Source organism: Mya arenaria, chromosome 9 (assembly GCF_026914265.1).
Source record: "Mya arenaria isolate MELC-2E11 chromosome 9, ASM2691426v1".
In the NCBI taxonomy this organism is placed as follows: domain Eukaryota; kingdom Metazoa; phylum Mollusca; class Bivalvia; order Myida; family Myidae; genus Mya; species Mya arenaria.
In genome coordinates this window covers 8,312,656-8,328,331 of record NC_069130.1, presented here as the reverse complement: position 1 = coordinate 8,328,331, position 15,676 = coordinate 8,312,656, and the positions used below count along the sequence as shown (strand labels likewise).

At 34.7% G+C, this 15,676-nt stretch overlaps 1 protein-coding gene across 1 annotated transcript; it reads right to left on the bottom strand.

The window, feature by feature from the left end:
• Positions 1-3,907: 3,907 nt before the first annotated feature.
• LOC128202892 (macrophage mannose receptor 1-like) lies at positions 3,908-13,636 on the bottom strand. Its single transcript, XM_052904063.1, has 8 exons — positions 13,351-13,636; positions 12,699-12,974; positions 10,892-11,044; positions 9,679-9,729; positions 7,075-7,178; positions 5,988-6,165; positions 5,167-5,346; positions 3,908-3,948 (listed from the first exon to the last, which is right to left on the bottom strand). Exons 1-8 carry the CDS (start codon positions 13,634-13,636, stop codon positions 3,908-3,910), a joined length of 1,269 nt encoding a protein of 422 aa, XP_052760023.1.
• Between the last annotated feature and the right edge of the window lie 2,040 nt (positions 13,637-15,676).

Genomic DNA, 15,676 nt, shown 5'->3' with positions numbered 1-15,676 from the left:
TTTTCATAAAAAGTAAGTAAATTAACTCCTACCTCCATATCTCCTCCTGCTAAATATTGGCCACGATTCTTTGACATATGGTGACCTCTAATAAAGGCAATACTATCAGTCACGTGATACCAGCCTAGTCAAGTACTATTACGCTCTCAAAACTAGATGTTGCTGTCTGATTAGGATGTTGGTTTATACTGGTGTAATCTTACTTATTTCAGCTCGACGAATATCGTATATAGCACATAAAACCACGCTATCTAGACTAGAGTCGATATTCTCTTTAGAGACTCGGGACAAAATTTCTCTTTTAACATCTGTGCCTTATAATTAAGCTTAGCTGATTATTTTTGTAATGGTATAAATTGTCAAATATTTATATTCTTAACAGATGTTTGACTTTAAACGAAATAAACTTCATAGTAATCACGATAAACTACTTTTGTCCAATAAAATTATGGTTAAGTTTTAGAACTTGTGGCCGAAACTAGACCCGCATTCACTTACGCTTGAGACTTAGTAAAAGACTCAGACTAAGAAATGCAAATATGAGTTATAATGTAAAATATTTCTTATAATTGTTTTCGAAAACAATATTTGTTGATATAAGTAGCACTTGTTATCTGTAACTTTTACAGCAATTGTAACCATCATTACTTTAGAAAGAGTCACTTTTAAAGATTTACACCTTTCAGTATTGAGCCTGAAACTCATAACATTTTGTTAATAAATGTATATTCAGTTATTTAGTTAGGTTGAACAATTTTGTGACGTGACACACAAATGGTAACGAACACACAGGAAGTAGGGCAAACGAGCACAAATCAGGTAAATTATTGGCATATGTCTGCGTTATTCACTCGCTCATAAATTAGAAAAATAGCCTACCGACTGCACAAACTCGTAAGCTTTCCGAAAATGTGCGTTTTGTCTTTCAGAAAATTTTATCTTTTGAGAATACTAAAACAATATTTTCCAAACACGGCATGCCATTGTATACACATTTAACCAATTTGTTATGAAAACGTCCCCAAATACCGTAAATATTTTTTACAAGTGTTTTAAAGTGGCCTTATCGATGCAAAAAAGATTATTCTCTTCTTACATGCTTTTAAATACAGGGCCTTTAAAAACGTCAAACAAGTGGTACTGTAAAAAATGTCAACGTGCACACTCGTGAAATGTTATATTATGTCCACGTACACTCTTCTAACTTTCAAACAGCTGGTCAGAATCACCAACACTTGTTTTCTTTACATACACCTAGCCATTCGTGAAGAAAGTGATATATTCATTATTGACGATTTATTTCTTTTATAGAAAGAGGAATCACTCAATTCCTGCAATATGTCGATTCTGTGGGAAAATGCTTCCAAGCCTTGCCAATATTCGGAAGCACGAGTCAAGTCACGACAAGACAGGAAAAGACACTGTGTGCTGTAGTCAAATTTACCATACCAAAGCAAAATTATATTGTTATGTACAATGCATTGATTCTTACTTACTGATGTATCACGTGAAACATTTATCTTTCGCGGTTTTTGCGTATTTTTCCAATTTGAACTTTACTGGGTACATGTACCCAGTAAGTTTAAAAATAACGTCGCTATTTTTATCGACACTCATCACGAGACCTTCACATGCTAAATATACACACATGATGGCATTCCAAAAGGAAAGACGGTGCCATTAAAAAATTGCTGCAAATCAAGGTAACACACAGAGTCCGACAGGGTTGCATCGGTGATGTAGTTGATTGATTGAGCGCGTTGGCTAAATCTTTTTGACAGATTAGTTTGTGAAACGATCACGTAACTTGTAAGGTGTTCGGAAAAAAACAATTCGCGTTTTTTTAACGGCGAAACTTAGCTCTCAGTGTGTGTGACGACATGTTTGTTGCATATGGCTTTAAATCATGTAAAATGATGTATAATCGGTCACATTCTAACTCGTATTGACAATTCAATGTTTGTTTTAAGGAAACGCTGTTTTTGCCGATTTAGGACCATCTGGTATCCAGTCTGTTATGTTTGTAAACTGCTGTTCAGCAAAAATGACAGTCTGTTTACTTGTTGTCAAAACTATAAATATGTGTCACAAGGGTGAATTACTTACTAAGATGCATGCGGAAATGAGTGGAGGTGGCGGGGGAGATTCAGCAGGGATAACATTACAGTAATGATCAATATTATGTATGAATCATGTTAATCTATTATGTTTAAGATTTATCTCATTCTTAAACCGAGAAACAATAGTGTTCATAATTTTACACTTATCTTTAGTTTTACAGAAAAGTTTTTTAAACCCGTCAATAAATTGTCAACATTTTTTTAAAATATGAAAATATATCTAGTAATAATTAAGGTTTAGTAATTTAAAGAATTGTCATTTAATGTTAAATGTCAACACGTGCTTGAAAGCAAAAAGATATTAGATACAACAATACGTCATGATTTAAAGGAAAATAATCCATGTTTCGATAAAAACTGCAATTATGCCAGAAAATATTCTAACGATGATAGAAATAAATATTTACGCATTTAAAACGAATAGATGGGTGGATGGACATATGGATTGATAGATAGCTTAATTTCGGCATTTCATGCACATGTATCAACCAATTTACATACGTTCGTTTAAATACAGCAGCATGAAAATGCATCACATACTATATTACAATAAAATATAATGTTATCAATAGACAATTATAAGTATTTGTGTTATAATACATATAACGGAAGAGGGTTAAGAGACGCGACTTACAATTAAGCTAGTTGTCTGATAACTCTATTTACCTGAATGTTACATTTTAATGATACAATTTTGGTATCATTTAAAATGTATTTGCTTGCTGTCTACTAACTTGTAAACTTAATGAGAAAACAAAAAGTATGTCAAACATGAAGTTAGTCTTGTTAGTATATTTACTCTCTAGTTCAATAAAACATGGACGTAAATGGCATATGTTTGAATCTTTGAAGATAAAAAATCTTGATTGTTCTATTATTTTCGGGAAAAACTCATTGTCTTTCTCCACACAAACACCTATCAAATGATACCAAAATGCACATATTCTTGTGTTTCGTATACCATAAATGCATGTTATATTGTGTTTTATAATTTATTGACTTTGTTTGAAATAGAGGTCTAAGGTGCTGTTATACAAATTTGTTGTACGTTTTAGACATCTTTTGAAATAAAAATTAACAATTTTAAAAGTCTGGTCCATTATTCTTTAAGCATATGTATATGAGTAGTATTGTTACACTCTGACATTTGTTCATTCAGTATAATTGCACTGTCTTAGCATTGACCACAATGTGTTCAAAGTGGACAGGACCATGTGTTCAGCATCGTCGGAGAGATTCACATTAATCATTTAAATGATCTTCGACAACCATTATTCTGTAAGTAAGTTTATATCTCTTTTTTCGCAATATAAATACGTATACCCGGTCAAAAAATCCATCAAACACACTAAAACACTCAAAGAATCCGCAATTTTGTTCCGCATTGAACAGGTTGCGCAAAAATAAGGTACGTTTGACCCCCTAACATAATAAACGATGGTTTTCTGCTGGTACTGGGCTGGAGGCCTCTATTTACAAATAAACTTAAGTTAATTTTTGATATGACAAAATATGTGACAGACGGTGTGATACAATTCTTAGTAAATGAACTAATAATGAAAAAATAATTGCTACGAAATGTCCGTCTTTCAGAGAAAAACATAAAAAAAGTTTTAAAGGCGTTTAAACGTGTCCTAAAATGGATTTGTATTCCACTTTATGTCTTTTCAAACGAGCTTTCCAAAACAGTTTGAACACGTCCTGAAATAATTTATTCATGCCTACTTAAAGATACCATAAAAGAGAAATTGTTTTTTTTTCTTTATTCAATAGCATACACGATCCGTTTACCCAACCAGCACTGCTCCTGCAACTCCCGCAATGACAGCTGTAATATACAACAATGCATTGTCAGTTCATCAGTGTCCAAATCTACATTTTGGTACCAACAAAAATAATTGTCAATGATATATTTCAACTCAAGAAAGGAATAGGATAAATACACTGATTGGACTTTTCTGGACTCATTATCATGAAGGTAAAACTAATCTAACATGGACAAACAAACAAAACAAAACAAAACAAAACAAAACAAACACTCAGGGGTCGTTTAAATAAAGAAATTAATTCGCAACTTAAATAATCGCTAATAACACAAATGGCGGCGTATTCATTTATTTCATTTCCTCGCTTTTGTGTTGATTTCCAATGTTGACTAGAGTTCAATTAACACATATTTGTAGCAAATTTATGAAACTATGGCACTAAGATAAACTCAATTTACCACGAAAATCGGTCTAAATCTTTAAAGGACCGCGGGTAAAACTTAATGTCCATGATCCTTTCATCCATTTATGTTGGGGTTCCTCATGAGAACAGATAATGAATATTTAACCAGTAATTAAATCATGGCAGTAATGTGGACGGTAGACGTCTTGCGGTAAAGTGTGTGTATACATTTGACTTTCTACCTAGAATCATTCTTGTGTGTCTATTTCTATATCGTTCTTCATTTATTATGATATCAGTAGTTATTGGCTACTTATATTTATCCTGTTATTGCGTTGGAAGTAAGCAAGAATCAAACAAAAGACTAAGCTATCGGTCTTAAAGGCAAACAAGTATATCGTCAAAAAAATGTAAAACGAATGAAGCCAGAAATATTTTCAAATAAAACATATCCGAACAAATTGTGTTAATTTTGGAACAAAATGGATGCTTCAATTTCCAATATAATGATAAAGTGTATGTAGTATTTCCATTTCAAAACGAGAATTGGGTACTTTCCATATGTTAAACTTATCAAAATGCGTTTCATTTTTGTCACTTTATTTTGTAACTTTTCTTCAACTTCAGCTTTGAATATTTCATTAAACTAACAGTACACGTATATCACTTCTTGTATTATGTGTATAGAATCATTTGTTCCAGAGTGTATTGAACGTATATGTGTATGGCATTCTAAACCTCTAGAAGGTATGAAACAATTTAAAATCGAAGCAGTATCGCCTGGGGTAGGTGCCGCCACTCATTGTTATAGTGTTTTATTGTTCAGTATTAACCTCACAAATATATCTCCCCCTCTAGTAGACAAAACTATACTAACGGTATTCACACAACCCAATATGGTTATCCCCTGAGTCCCCAAATAATGCCTGGCTACCACAAGAGATGTCGTCCCACGTGCCGTTCTTGTAAGGTACCAGGGTCACACAGTCCTCTATGTTGTGGTTTGCAAAGTTATCCTGATGCCCGGCTATCCAATTGGTGTATGTCACCGCGGCACCTGCGAGCAAACACTTTGATAAGCTAATGGACAGTACCATTGAGACAACAGGGTCAAGCCGAATAGCCATAACATATCATTGACTAGTTGAAGCGACACGAATTGTGTAGGCCAAATGAATTTATGTAGTTTAATACTTAATAAAGTCAAAAGGAATTAAAACTCGCCGAATGTCACTCGCCCGATCGCGATTGTCAGGGAACGCATCTACACAAGGGAAGGACGAACAACACTCCTAGACATGTCTAGTCAATGATATAATACTTCCTTATATCAATGTTTATAAAAATGATCATTTTTGCAATCTGTAAATGCGGTAAAAACACATATACTATTGATACATTTGTATTTACAAAAGTAGCTTATAAAAGAAACAAGCTCCCAAGAGAAATATCTTAAATACTTTTGTTCAAAATGTTTGCAAGGTCCCTTCTACTTAAACCAACTTCATTCATTGATGTGATGGTGAAGATGATGATGATGATGATAATGATGATGTCGATGATGATGATGATGATGATGATGATGATGATGATGATGATGATGATGGTGGTGGTGGTGGTGAAGATGATGATGATGATGATGATGATGATGATGATGATGATGATGATGATGATGATGATGATGAACGTTTTATTAACCGTTAGTCCAATGAAAATGTCCTTCTGTGTAGTGATCGTTAAGTCCAATCCAGACAGCATTGGTTGGGTTGTGCATCATCATGAAGTCCTGTATATAAGCTTGCTCAGATGCATCACCAATATTGGCTAGGTGCCCGCCTGCCTGTTTACACAGCTGCTCAGCGTGACTCCAAGTAACCTTAATTCAAAGAATAGTTACACTTAACAAGGCGTTGAACCGTTCAACTTTAAATGTATGTATATTTATTGTCATTTTAGCAAATATCAAGCGTGTCCTAGAGAAAAAGGATGTCAGAATGAGTATTAGTTTAAACATTATTTATTTTACAACGATTGAGAAGAAGTTATAGCAAAATATGCTAAGTCATTCTCGTTTGAACGGTGGTGCACGAGAGTGTGGTCTTGTGTTGTGTGGGAAACCCACTTGTCCGGCTTGATTACCACCAGCCAAACTAACATGCGCCCAGACCGTGAATCGAGCCCGAAACTCCCAGGTAAGAAGCTAACCACTGCGCTTACTGCCTAATCAGCGTAGGTGCAAACTATATTGTTCAAGGATATGAAAAGCTTTGCATTGTTCTCTATGAATAGTATCGAAATCCATAACTTCATTGGCATTTTCACGCGTGCTATTAAACTGTGAAATAGTAAATATAGATTGGGTGATGAGGGTAAGATAGCTTGTGACAAACACACTCGGACTTGATATGATAATCTTTCCCGAGCTGAATGTTTTAAAATTTGGTATTTGAATGGCGAATTTCCGTTTATTGTTTGCTTAATTTATCCAAATATTCGGCATGAAAGATTGTAAAGAAAAAAGTCCGTTGCCCCTCTTCATCCATGGGTAATCTTTCAGCGTCATTTAAAATCAACTAAACATTTTGTAGGAAGATACTCACCATGTTTGTTTTATTCGTTTGAAGGTGGGGATTGACAAGTGGCCAGGTGCCCGCCTCTTTGAATGAAACCCAATCAGGAGCACGTTATGTATGGGGAACAGGCATCGAGAGTGATTCGTACAAGCTTAAAGCTGTCTTTACAAACCAAACGAGCTAAAATAACAATTTGATAAAACTAAATATACCTTGTTGTGCAGCAGTTCATAGCAGCTCTTGTCGTGTTGGACAAGTGCAGTACCATAGCGTTGAGCAAGATTCCGTACTTGAGGCGAACACAGATGTGTGTCTCCTAGAATATCAGTTTTACTTTCAACTGTTCATTTAAATGTTTTTTAATATACTATCTTAAGATGTTTATGTTAATAATTATGTTTTAATACTACATGACTATACTCACAAAACGTTGCCTCGAGTCAAAGACAATAATGTCAAATGTTGATGTCTATTCTATCGAGCCATAGACAATAATGTCAAATGTTGATGTCTTTTCAATCGAGCCATAGACAATAATGTCAAATGTTGTTGTCTATTCTATCGAGCCATAGACAATAATGTCAAATGTTGATGTCTATCCTATCGAGCCATTGACAATAATGTCAAATGTTGATGTCTATCCTATCGAGCCATAGACAATAATGTCAAATGTTGATGTCTATCCTATCGAGCCATTGACAATAATGTCAAATGTTGATGTCTTTTCAATCGAGCCATAGACAATAATGTCAAATGTTGTTGTCTATTCTATCGAGCCATAGACAATAATGTCAAATGTTGATGTCTATCCTATCGAGCCATTGACAATAATGTCAAATGTTGATGTCTATCCTATCGAGCCATAGACAATAATGTCAAATGTTGATGTCTATCCTATCGAGCCATTGACAATAATGTCAAATGTTGATGTCTTTTCAATCGAGCCATAGACAATAATGTCAAATGTTGATGTCTATTCTATCGAGCCATAGACAATAATGTCAAATCGTGATGTCTTTTCAATCGAGCCATAGACAATAATGTCAAATGTTGATGTGTATTCTATCGAGACATTGACAATAATGTCAAATGTTGTTGTCTATTCTATCGAGCCATAGACAATAATGTCAAATGTTGATGTCTTTTCAATCGAGCCATAGACAATGATGTCAAATGTTGTTGTCTATTCTATCGAGCCATAGACAATAATGTCAAATGTTGATGTCTATCCTATCGAGCCATTGACAATAATGTCAAATGTTGATGTCTTTTCAATCGAGCCATAGACAATAATGTCAAATGTTGATGTCTATTCTATCGAGCCATAGACAATAATGTCAAATGTTGATGTCTTTTCAATCGAGCCATAGACAATAATGTCAAATGTTGTTGTCTATTCTATCGAGCCATAGACAATAATGTCAAATGTTGATGTCTTTTCAATCGAGCCATAGACAATGATGTCAAATGTTGTTGTCTATTATATCGAGCCATAGACAATAATGTCAAATGTTGATGTCTATTCTATCGAGCCATAGACAATGATGTCAAATGTTGATGTCTATTTTTATCGAGCCATTGACAATAATGTCAAATGTTGTTGTCTATTCTATCGAGCCATTGACAATAATGTCAAATGTTGATATCTTTTTTATCGAGCCATTGACAATAATGTCAAATGTTGATGTATATTCTATCGAGCCACTGACAATAATGTCAAATGTTGATGTCTATTATATCGAGCCATTGACAATAATGTCAAATGTTGATGTGTATTCTGTCGAGCCATAGACAATAATGTCAAATATTGATGTCTATTCTATCGAACCATAGACAATAATGTCAAATGTTGGTGTCTATTCTATCAAGCCATAGACAATCATGTCAAATGTTGATGTCTATTCTATCGAGCCAGAGACAATCATGTCAATTGTCAAATGTTAATGTCTATTCTATCGAGCCATAGACAATAATGTCAAATGTTTATGTCTAGACAATAATGTCAAATGATGATGTCTATTCTATCGAGCCATTGACAATATTGTTAAAAATTGATGTCTATTCGATCGAGCCATTGACAATCATGTCAAATGTTGATGTCTATTATATCGAGCCATTGACAATAATGTCAACTTTTGATGTCTATTCTATCGAGCAATAGACAATAATGTCGAATGTTGATGTCTATTCTATCGAGCCATAGACAATAATGTCAAATGTTGATGTCTATTCTATGGAGCCATAGACAATAATGTCAAATGTTGGTGTCTATTCTATCGAGCCATAGACAATAATGTCAAATGTTGATGTCTATTATATCGAGCAATTGACGATGATGTCAAATGTTGATGTCTATTATATCGAGCCATAGTAAATGATGTCAAATGTTAATGTCTATTCGATCGAGCCATTAACAATGATGGCAAATGTTGCAGTACGTTTACAAATACAATTACTGCAGTCCGTATTTTGTTCTTTAATGCAACTGAAATTGGACGAGAAATGAAAACAATTGCAATATGTCAAGGCAAAAACTCCTATTTGTAATATACTTATAGATTTAATGTTTATGATTCTTTTCTCCTTATACTTATCACCAGGTATCAAAATTTGACATCATTGTAAATAATTTAACGGATCTGTTTTATATAAGAGATATGCGTTTCTTGGAACAAGGTATTTGCAATATCAATAGTGATGTTAGTATATATGCCTTATATTAATACCAGGTTTTGCACAACCATTTCACTCATAATGGTATACGTTCAAATATAATGCAATTTATTGGAGAACACGTGATCGTTTTGGTCACGTACCTTTAGATGCGGGTGCAGATGTTGTGATGGTCTGACTCGATGGCACAGCCGCTGTAGGGATAAAAAAGTTTGAGCACTGTACAGTGTATGAACCAGAACATCGTCGGATACCCCCGATACACATTACGCTATGCTTCGTTGTGTGCCGTGGGCAATTTGGCTAGAAAAACATCTTAATCATGAAGAATTAATGAGGAAGTTTCATTGGTTCCGCAAAAGACCATATTCTTTACGGTTAAAAAATATTCTGGCGATTGCCGGAGTTGAACCGGTTCCGCCATCTCAGTACAATACTTTTTGGCAGTAGTCAAGACCACTCAGCCAAGGAGGCTTCTGACACTGTATTGTTATTGAACAAAATTTGAGTGTAACATGCAGGTTCATTGGAAGAAGAGTTGTCCCTCCTGCCTCATGCATATTCATAAAAACGAGATTTTGCCAGTCAATTGTCCCATGGTATGTATGAAAGTACGTGGTTGCCGACGATGGAACCAGTTCACCGTACACTGTGATTCCTTGTCAAGGTTTACCAGTGTCAAACATGTGAACTTTCAAGAATCCATAACTCGAAAAGCCATAAACCACCTTGTAGTGTTTGCAAACATCAATATGCACCTAATCAGTAACGTAAGTACTGAACAATATATAAATCTCAAAGTAATGGACAGTACACACTTATTAAATCAATTTATCGATTCAACTAAACTCAGAATATGTTTATATGATATCATTATGACGTCCCCATTACGAAATCAAATCATCGTAATTTTGTGTTTTAGACATGATGTCATCAATGAAAAGCGTTAAAAATGTCCAGGCTATATAGCCGAGGTTTATCTATTATGCGCTGTAAATCATCAAATGCGTATTTATGATATAAATATATCATCACATTTTCGTTGAAAAAGATATATTTAAACTCGTGTATTAATACTGATGGAATCATACCAAGGATTGATTTATTGATTTTAGAACACTTGTTTCATAAATTCGAATGACCATTTATCATCAACTTTTCATTTAATACGTCTAAGCTGCTTTAACGAGATAAAAAAAAAAATCAACAATTACTATTAAGGAAAATAAAACATGTGTGCTTTAAACCAAACCGTTTTTACACTGACGAAAAGAGCTATACTTAGTATAGACAATTTAACAATGGTAAGAGTTATGTCACGAATAAAGAAAACTTATAATCTTAGTATCGACATACGGAACTCGCACAGGTACGCTTGGGTATGCGAGCACTGTTCATCCTCCCAACGCCCAAGGTGGGTACCCAACCACACGGACACACAGTCCTGAGTGAAGTGGAGAACGGGGCTCATGCGTCCAGGGTACCAGTTTGTGTAATTCAACACTTCACCTATATAAGATCAAATCGTACCATTTTTATAATTTGGATCATGGATTCGCTTGTCTTTGTCATGGACTCAATAACTTTATTATTGCTGGTCCTTGCTTTGTTTAATGTGTTATTAATATATTATAAAAGAAAACAGCAAAGTACGTTTGTTTATAAGACAATGAAAGCTATATGGACTAGTCCTGCAGTCAAACATTCAAATATAAACGCTACTGAGAGGCTCAGCGTAAGGGCCAGGGCCGAAACTGAACGAGAGACACAACGTAAGGGCCAGGGCCGAAACTGAACGAGAGGCACAACGTAACGAGAGGCACAACGTAAGGGCCAGGGCCGAAACTGAACGAGAGACACAACGTAAGTGCCAGGGCCGAAACTGAACGAGAGACACAAACATAAAAGCACCACAGAAAAACCACGGAGACAACCACCGATCAGACTATCGGATGTAAATGAGCTATAGATGGGGTGGCTTATCAGTAAGGGTAAGTACTTGTGACGAATTTATTGCTCAGGAATGTAAACAAACATAACCCATATCTGAGTGGGTAGCTAATTAGTTGGAATGCTTTCAGATGTTGTAAGATATCTGATGTATACTAAGGAGCTCAATTAACAGATTATTAAACAAAGTGTTAAAAACGTTGGGCTAGAAATGTTCCAAAATGTGAAGTCTTAAGCCCTGACCAAATGACTCATGCCAATAGGAATAGTTCATTGAATTGTTGGTATTTCTTTCAAAGTAAAATTGCATTTTTATATTAATTGTTGTTTTTCTTTCTTGGAAACGTAACACTCAAGTCTATAACCTATGTTCTTGAACATTTTCAAAGAATGGTCAGTTTATATTGACACAATACTTCATAGTTAGTCTATTAACTAGTATGTGCATACGCGCTTTACCCTATTATATTTCGATAGGAAAGTTTATTTCTGGCGGGAAGATTTTAGCTCCATTGCATTGCTCTCACAGTCATTCTTTTGGATAATATCATATTGAATATGGATGAAAAAAGCAGTCTCATCTGTCAATTTTAGTAAACGAGGAACAAAAATTATCTATAGAAGCATTATTCGATCACAATAATTGTGATATTGTTAACATTGACTAATGAATAGATGTGATTGCACGGTCATAGCAGGACGCGTTACACAATCATTTATAAAATGAAGATGAGCCGCGAAAACATTGCCTTCGACATCAGAGGGAGCATTTTGGAAAATAATATTATAAATATACAGAAAAAGTGAGAATGTGATAAAAAAGATTATGTAAAAGAGGCAAATATACAGTGTGTTTGTGTCCACCGTGTGTGAGAGCACATAAACCGGCATGGCTCGGTTTAGGGGCAACAAATACCTCATGAACAAAATAGAATATCTAGCAGAGTGCATTCTCGTTCACAAGAGTAATGTTATTATGCGTACCACAATTATTATTATCAAACATCTCATGAATGGGAAAGACAGAGTGAGATATACAAAGTTCTGGTCGTCAATGTTAGATAGCAGAAATACATGATACAATCAAAAAGTATTTAAAACAGAAAGGTAGGAACTCTGCTAGATATTCTATTTTTTATCAGGAGTTAAAGGAAATTATTAATGTATTCATACACATAAATCAAGATGCTGTTTTTGTAATTATTGTACATACCTGACGTCCATTCAAAGTTTTCCTCAACATTGGTATCATGCAGACCAATCCAGACATTAGAGCCTTGGTACGTTTTCAACACCGTGTAGATGGTGCTTTGTTTCATAGCGCTGTCGATGGTAGCAAGATGCCCTCCTCGGTTTCTGCAGTCGTTCTCCGCTAGCGCCCACGAATGATGTGTGGGGACAAGCTCAAAGCAGGTCTTGTCCACCGTGAATAGCACACCGTTTTCATGTGCAGCATACTGGTAATATCGCTGAGAGCAACCGTACTCAGCTACAAACAAAAAAGACTTTCTCAAGACTGTACACATGTTGAGGGTTTTTTAGGACCGACACGGTTTTCCAATAATACTCCAGCAAAACCCCGGAGTAAGGTACAAATGTAAACGTTAATGAAAGTCAAGAAACCATACACAATTAGACTGCTATATATTGGCTTGGTAACAATTTATTATTTGAACATCTTATTGTAATCATGAACGTTATACTGTTTAACCATAGGCTTCATGAAACTGAGCTGAACATAGTTGAACATAAACAGGGAATGACTTCATTTCATTTTGTTTGCACTGAAACATTATTTCCACTAAATGTTTGCATGAAACGAACTACGTCCTTTCCCCCTTATAAAGTATGGAAATTATACTTGCTTCCAGGGACAGGTGTTGTAGATATTTGCGACAGTGTAGTTGTCATGGAGGCTGATGCAGTAGTAAACGATGACATTGCGGTTATTGACATAGTTGAGGATTGTGTCGTTTTAGCCATGGTGGTTGTAGGAATAGTTGATGATTCAGTGTTTTGTGGCGTAGTTGTTGTGGGCGCTGTCATCGTTTTTGTTGTCATTGGCATAGTCGTCATCTTCATTGTTGTCTTTTCCACTGTCTTCTGCATTTGCGTCGTCGTTTCAGTTGGTATTTCAGTCGATGAAGTCATCATTTCTGTAGTAATTTCGGTCGGTGTCCTTGTTGGAACTATAGCATAAAACGTATATGGATAAAAACCGATTGTAACCACTCTTTGACGAACATTTTAAAATATAATGTTATTACTTTTTCTAAAACTATGAAATCATATGTTTGACAATCTTTATTTAAGACAATAATTAGATTAAACCTACTGATGTCGGTTATGGGGGGAATCCCAGTACACGTTTGCAAATGTGTGTCAGAGCTGTTTGCCACGAAACCCCGCTAAAATAATGGGAATTAGTTATGTAAAGATAAAACAACTTAGACCTAAATATAAGAATTTGAGTGTTATGATAATTGCTTCATATCTTAATATTCTTACATTATAGTCACTAATTATATTATTATAGATTATGATATAATTCCATAAAATTTCGGGGTTTTTTGTAGCAAGATATCAATTGCACACATGTTTGCTTCAATCAGCGAGTTATTATTAGTTAACGTAAATGTAGAAAATATCAAAGGCAATTGTTTAGTACAACCATACGACGGAAAATCGATCCGTAGTATTTACGAATATAATGGTGCAGGCGCGGTCAAATTCGAGAAAAAAAGTATATTTTAAAATATTTTCTTAGATTGTCTTAACAAATATGCTATGCATAATCAAAACCTTTTAATCGGTATATCTGTAAGTGTTGTGAATGTTGCCATTAGGTCCAGCACGTCTAAAACGTGTCTTGAATGTAAATTCGTGAATTGTACTTATTTAATCAGTCCATATGAAGTAACCTTTTTATGGACCTATCGAAGCCATTCTAAGCAGCAACAAAAGAATTTATGCACAATCCGTTCACATCAAGGTTATTTTTGTTTTGTTTTTAATGAATACTTTTAACAATTATTATTATATACCTGATTTTTATAGCGCTCATTTCATATACAAAATACACGTTCAAAAGCGCTTTACAAACTTCATATCACATCAAATGAAAACAGAATAACCTTACTTGATATATAATGCTTAAAATGAATTCCCGAACCGAATTGTAAATTAAACAGATAAAACACTTTAAACAAAGATTTTTTTTATAAAACATTACAAAATAATTAAAACAGTTGTAAAAGTTAATGTGGTTTAAAACTAGATTTATGATAAAGTTTTATAATTATATATTTATTTTTCATATTAATTTGACATTGTAGATATAATCAGTTCCTATATACTTAGTGAAATAGTGAGTTTTTAGTGCCTTTTTGAAAACAGCCAATGTTTTACAGTCCTTTATACAAGAGGGAAGCGCGTCCCACAACCTTGCAGCTGCTGACTGAAAGTTCCTGTAGCCATATCTTACTGTACGACTTTTTGGCACCACAAGTGTTAGAGAGTTGTTTTGGGATCTTAAGTTTCTAGATGGCGCGTATATTTCAATCATGTTTACTACATATTTTGGTGCCTGGTCATTGGGTGATTTATAAGTATGTGTAAGAATCTTGTACACTATCCTGCACTGCACTGGAAGCCAATGGTGTCCACATAACACTGTAGAAATGTGGTCATATCTAGATGTTCTGGAAATGATTCGAGCTGCCGTATTTTGCACATTCTGTAGTTTGTTGATTGACAGTTTGGGTATGCCATATTGAATAGCATTGCAATAATCCAAACGTGATGAGACAAGAGAGTTAACAAGGGGTCTTGTTGCATTCATTGACTGGTATTGCTTTAGGTGGCCGATTTTCCGTCACTGTGTAAATAAACAATGCAATTAATTTTCCTCGAAATGGAGCGCGCCACTATATTTTTGATACCACGGCTCGGTTTTTCATCATGGTACGCTATGAACCACACTAGTCTGTAAAATCCACCGATATCCACCCCGACACCAATCATTTAAAGTTGCAACCTCCCATATTGAACCTTTTGTCATTTTTTATTTATCTATTGCCAAAGAACGAGCCAATTTTTGCGAAAATGTATGGAAATCAGTGATATAAGACTGCTGACAAAAATTTGATTACACGTTTTTATAATTTTGTTTAAAACTCGATGTTTTATGTA

Bases quoted from the DNA above. Each gene is read 5' to 3' on its own strand.
- LOC128202892 (XM_052904063.1), bottom strand. From the start codon at position 13,636: ATGACTTCATCGACTGAAATACCAACTGAAACGACGACGCAAATGCAG. The intron at 9,730-10,891 runs GTATGTCGATAC...TTATCCCTACAG, and splicing joins AGCGTACCTGTGCGAGTTCC to CGGCTGTGCCATCGAGTCAG. The intron at 7,179-9,678 runs GTACGTGACCAA...CTGATATTCTAG, and splicing joins ATCTGCACCCGCATCTAAAG to GAGACACACATCTGTGTTCG.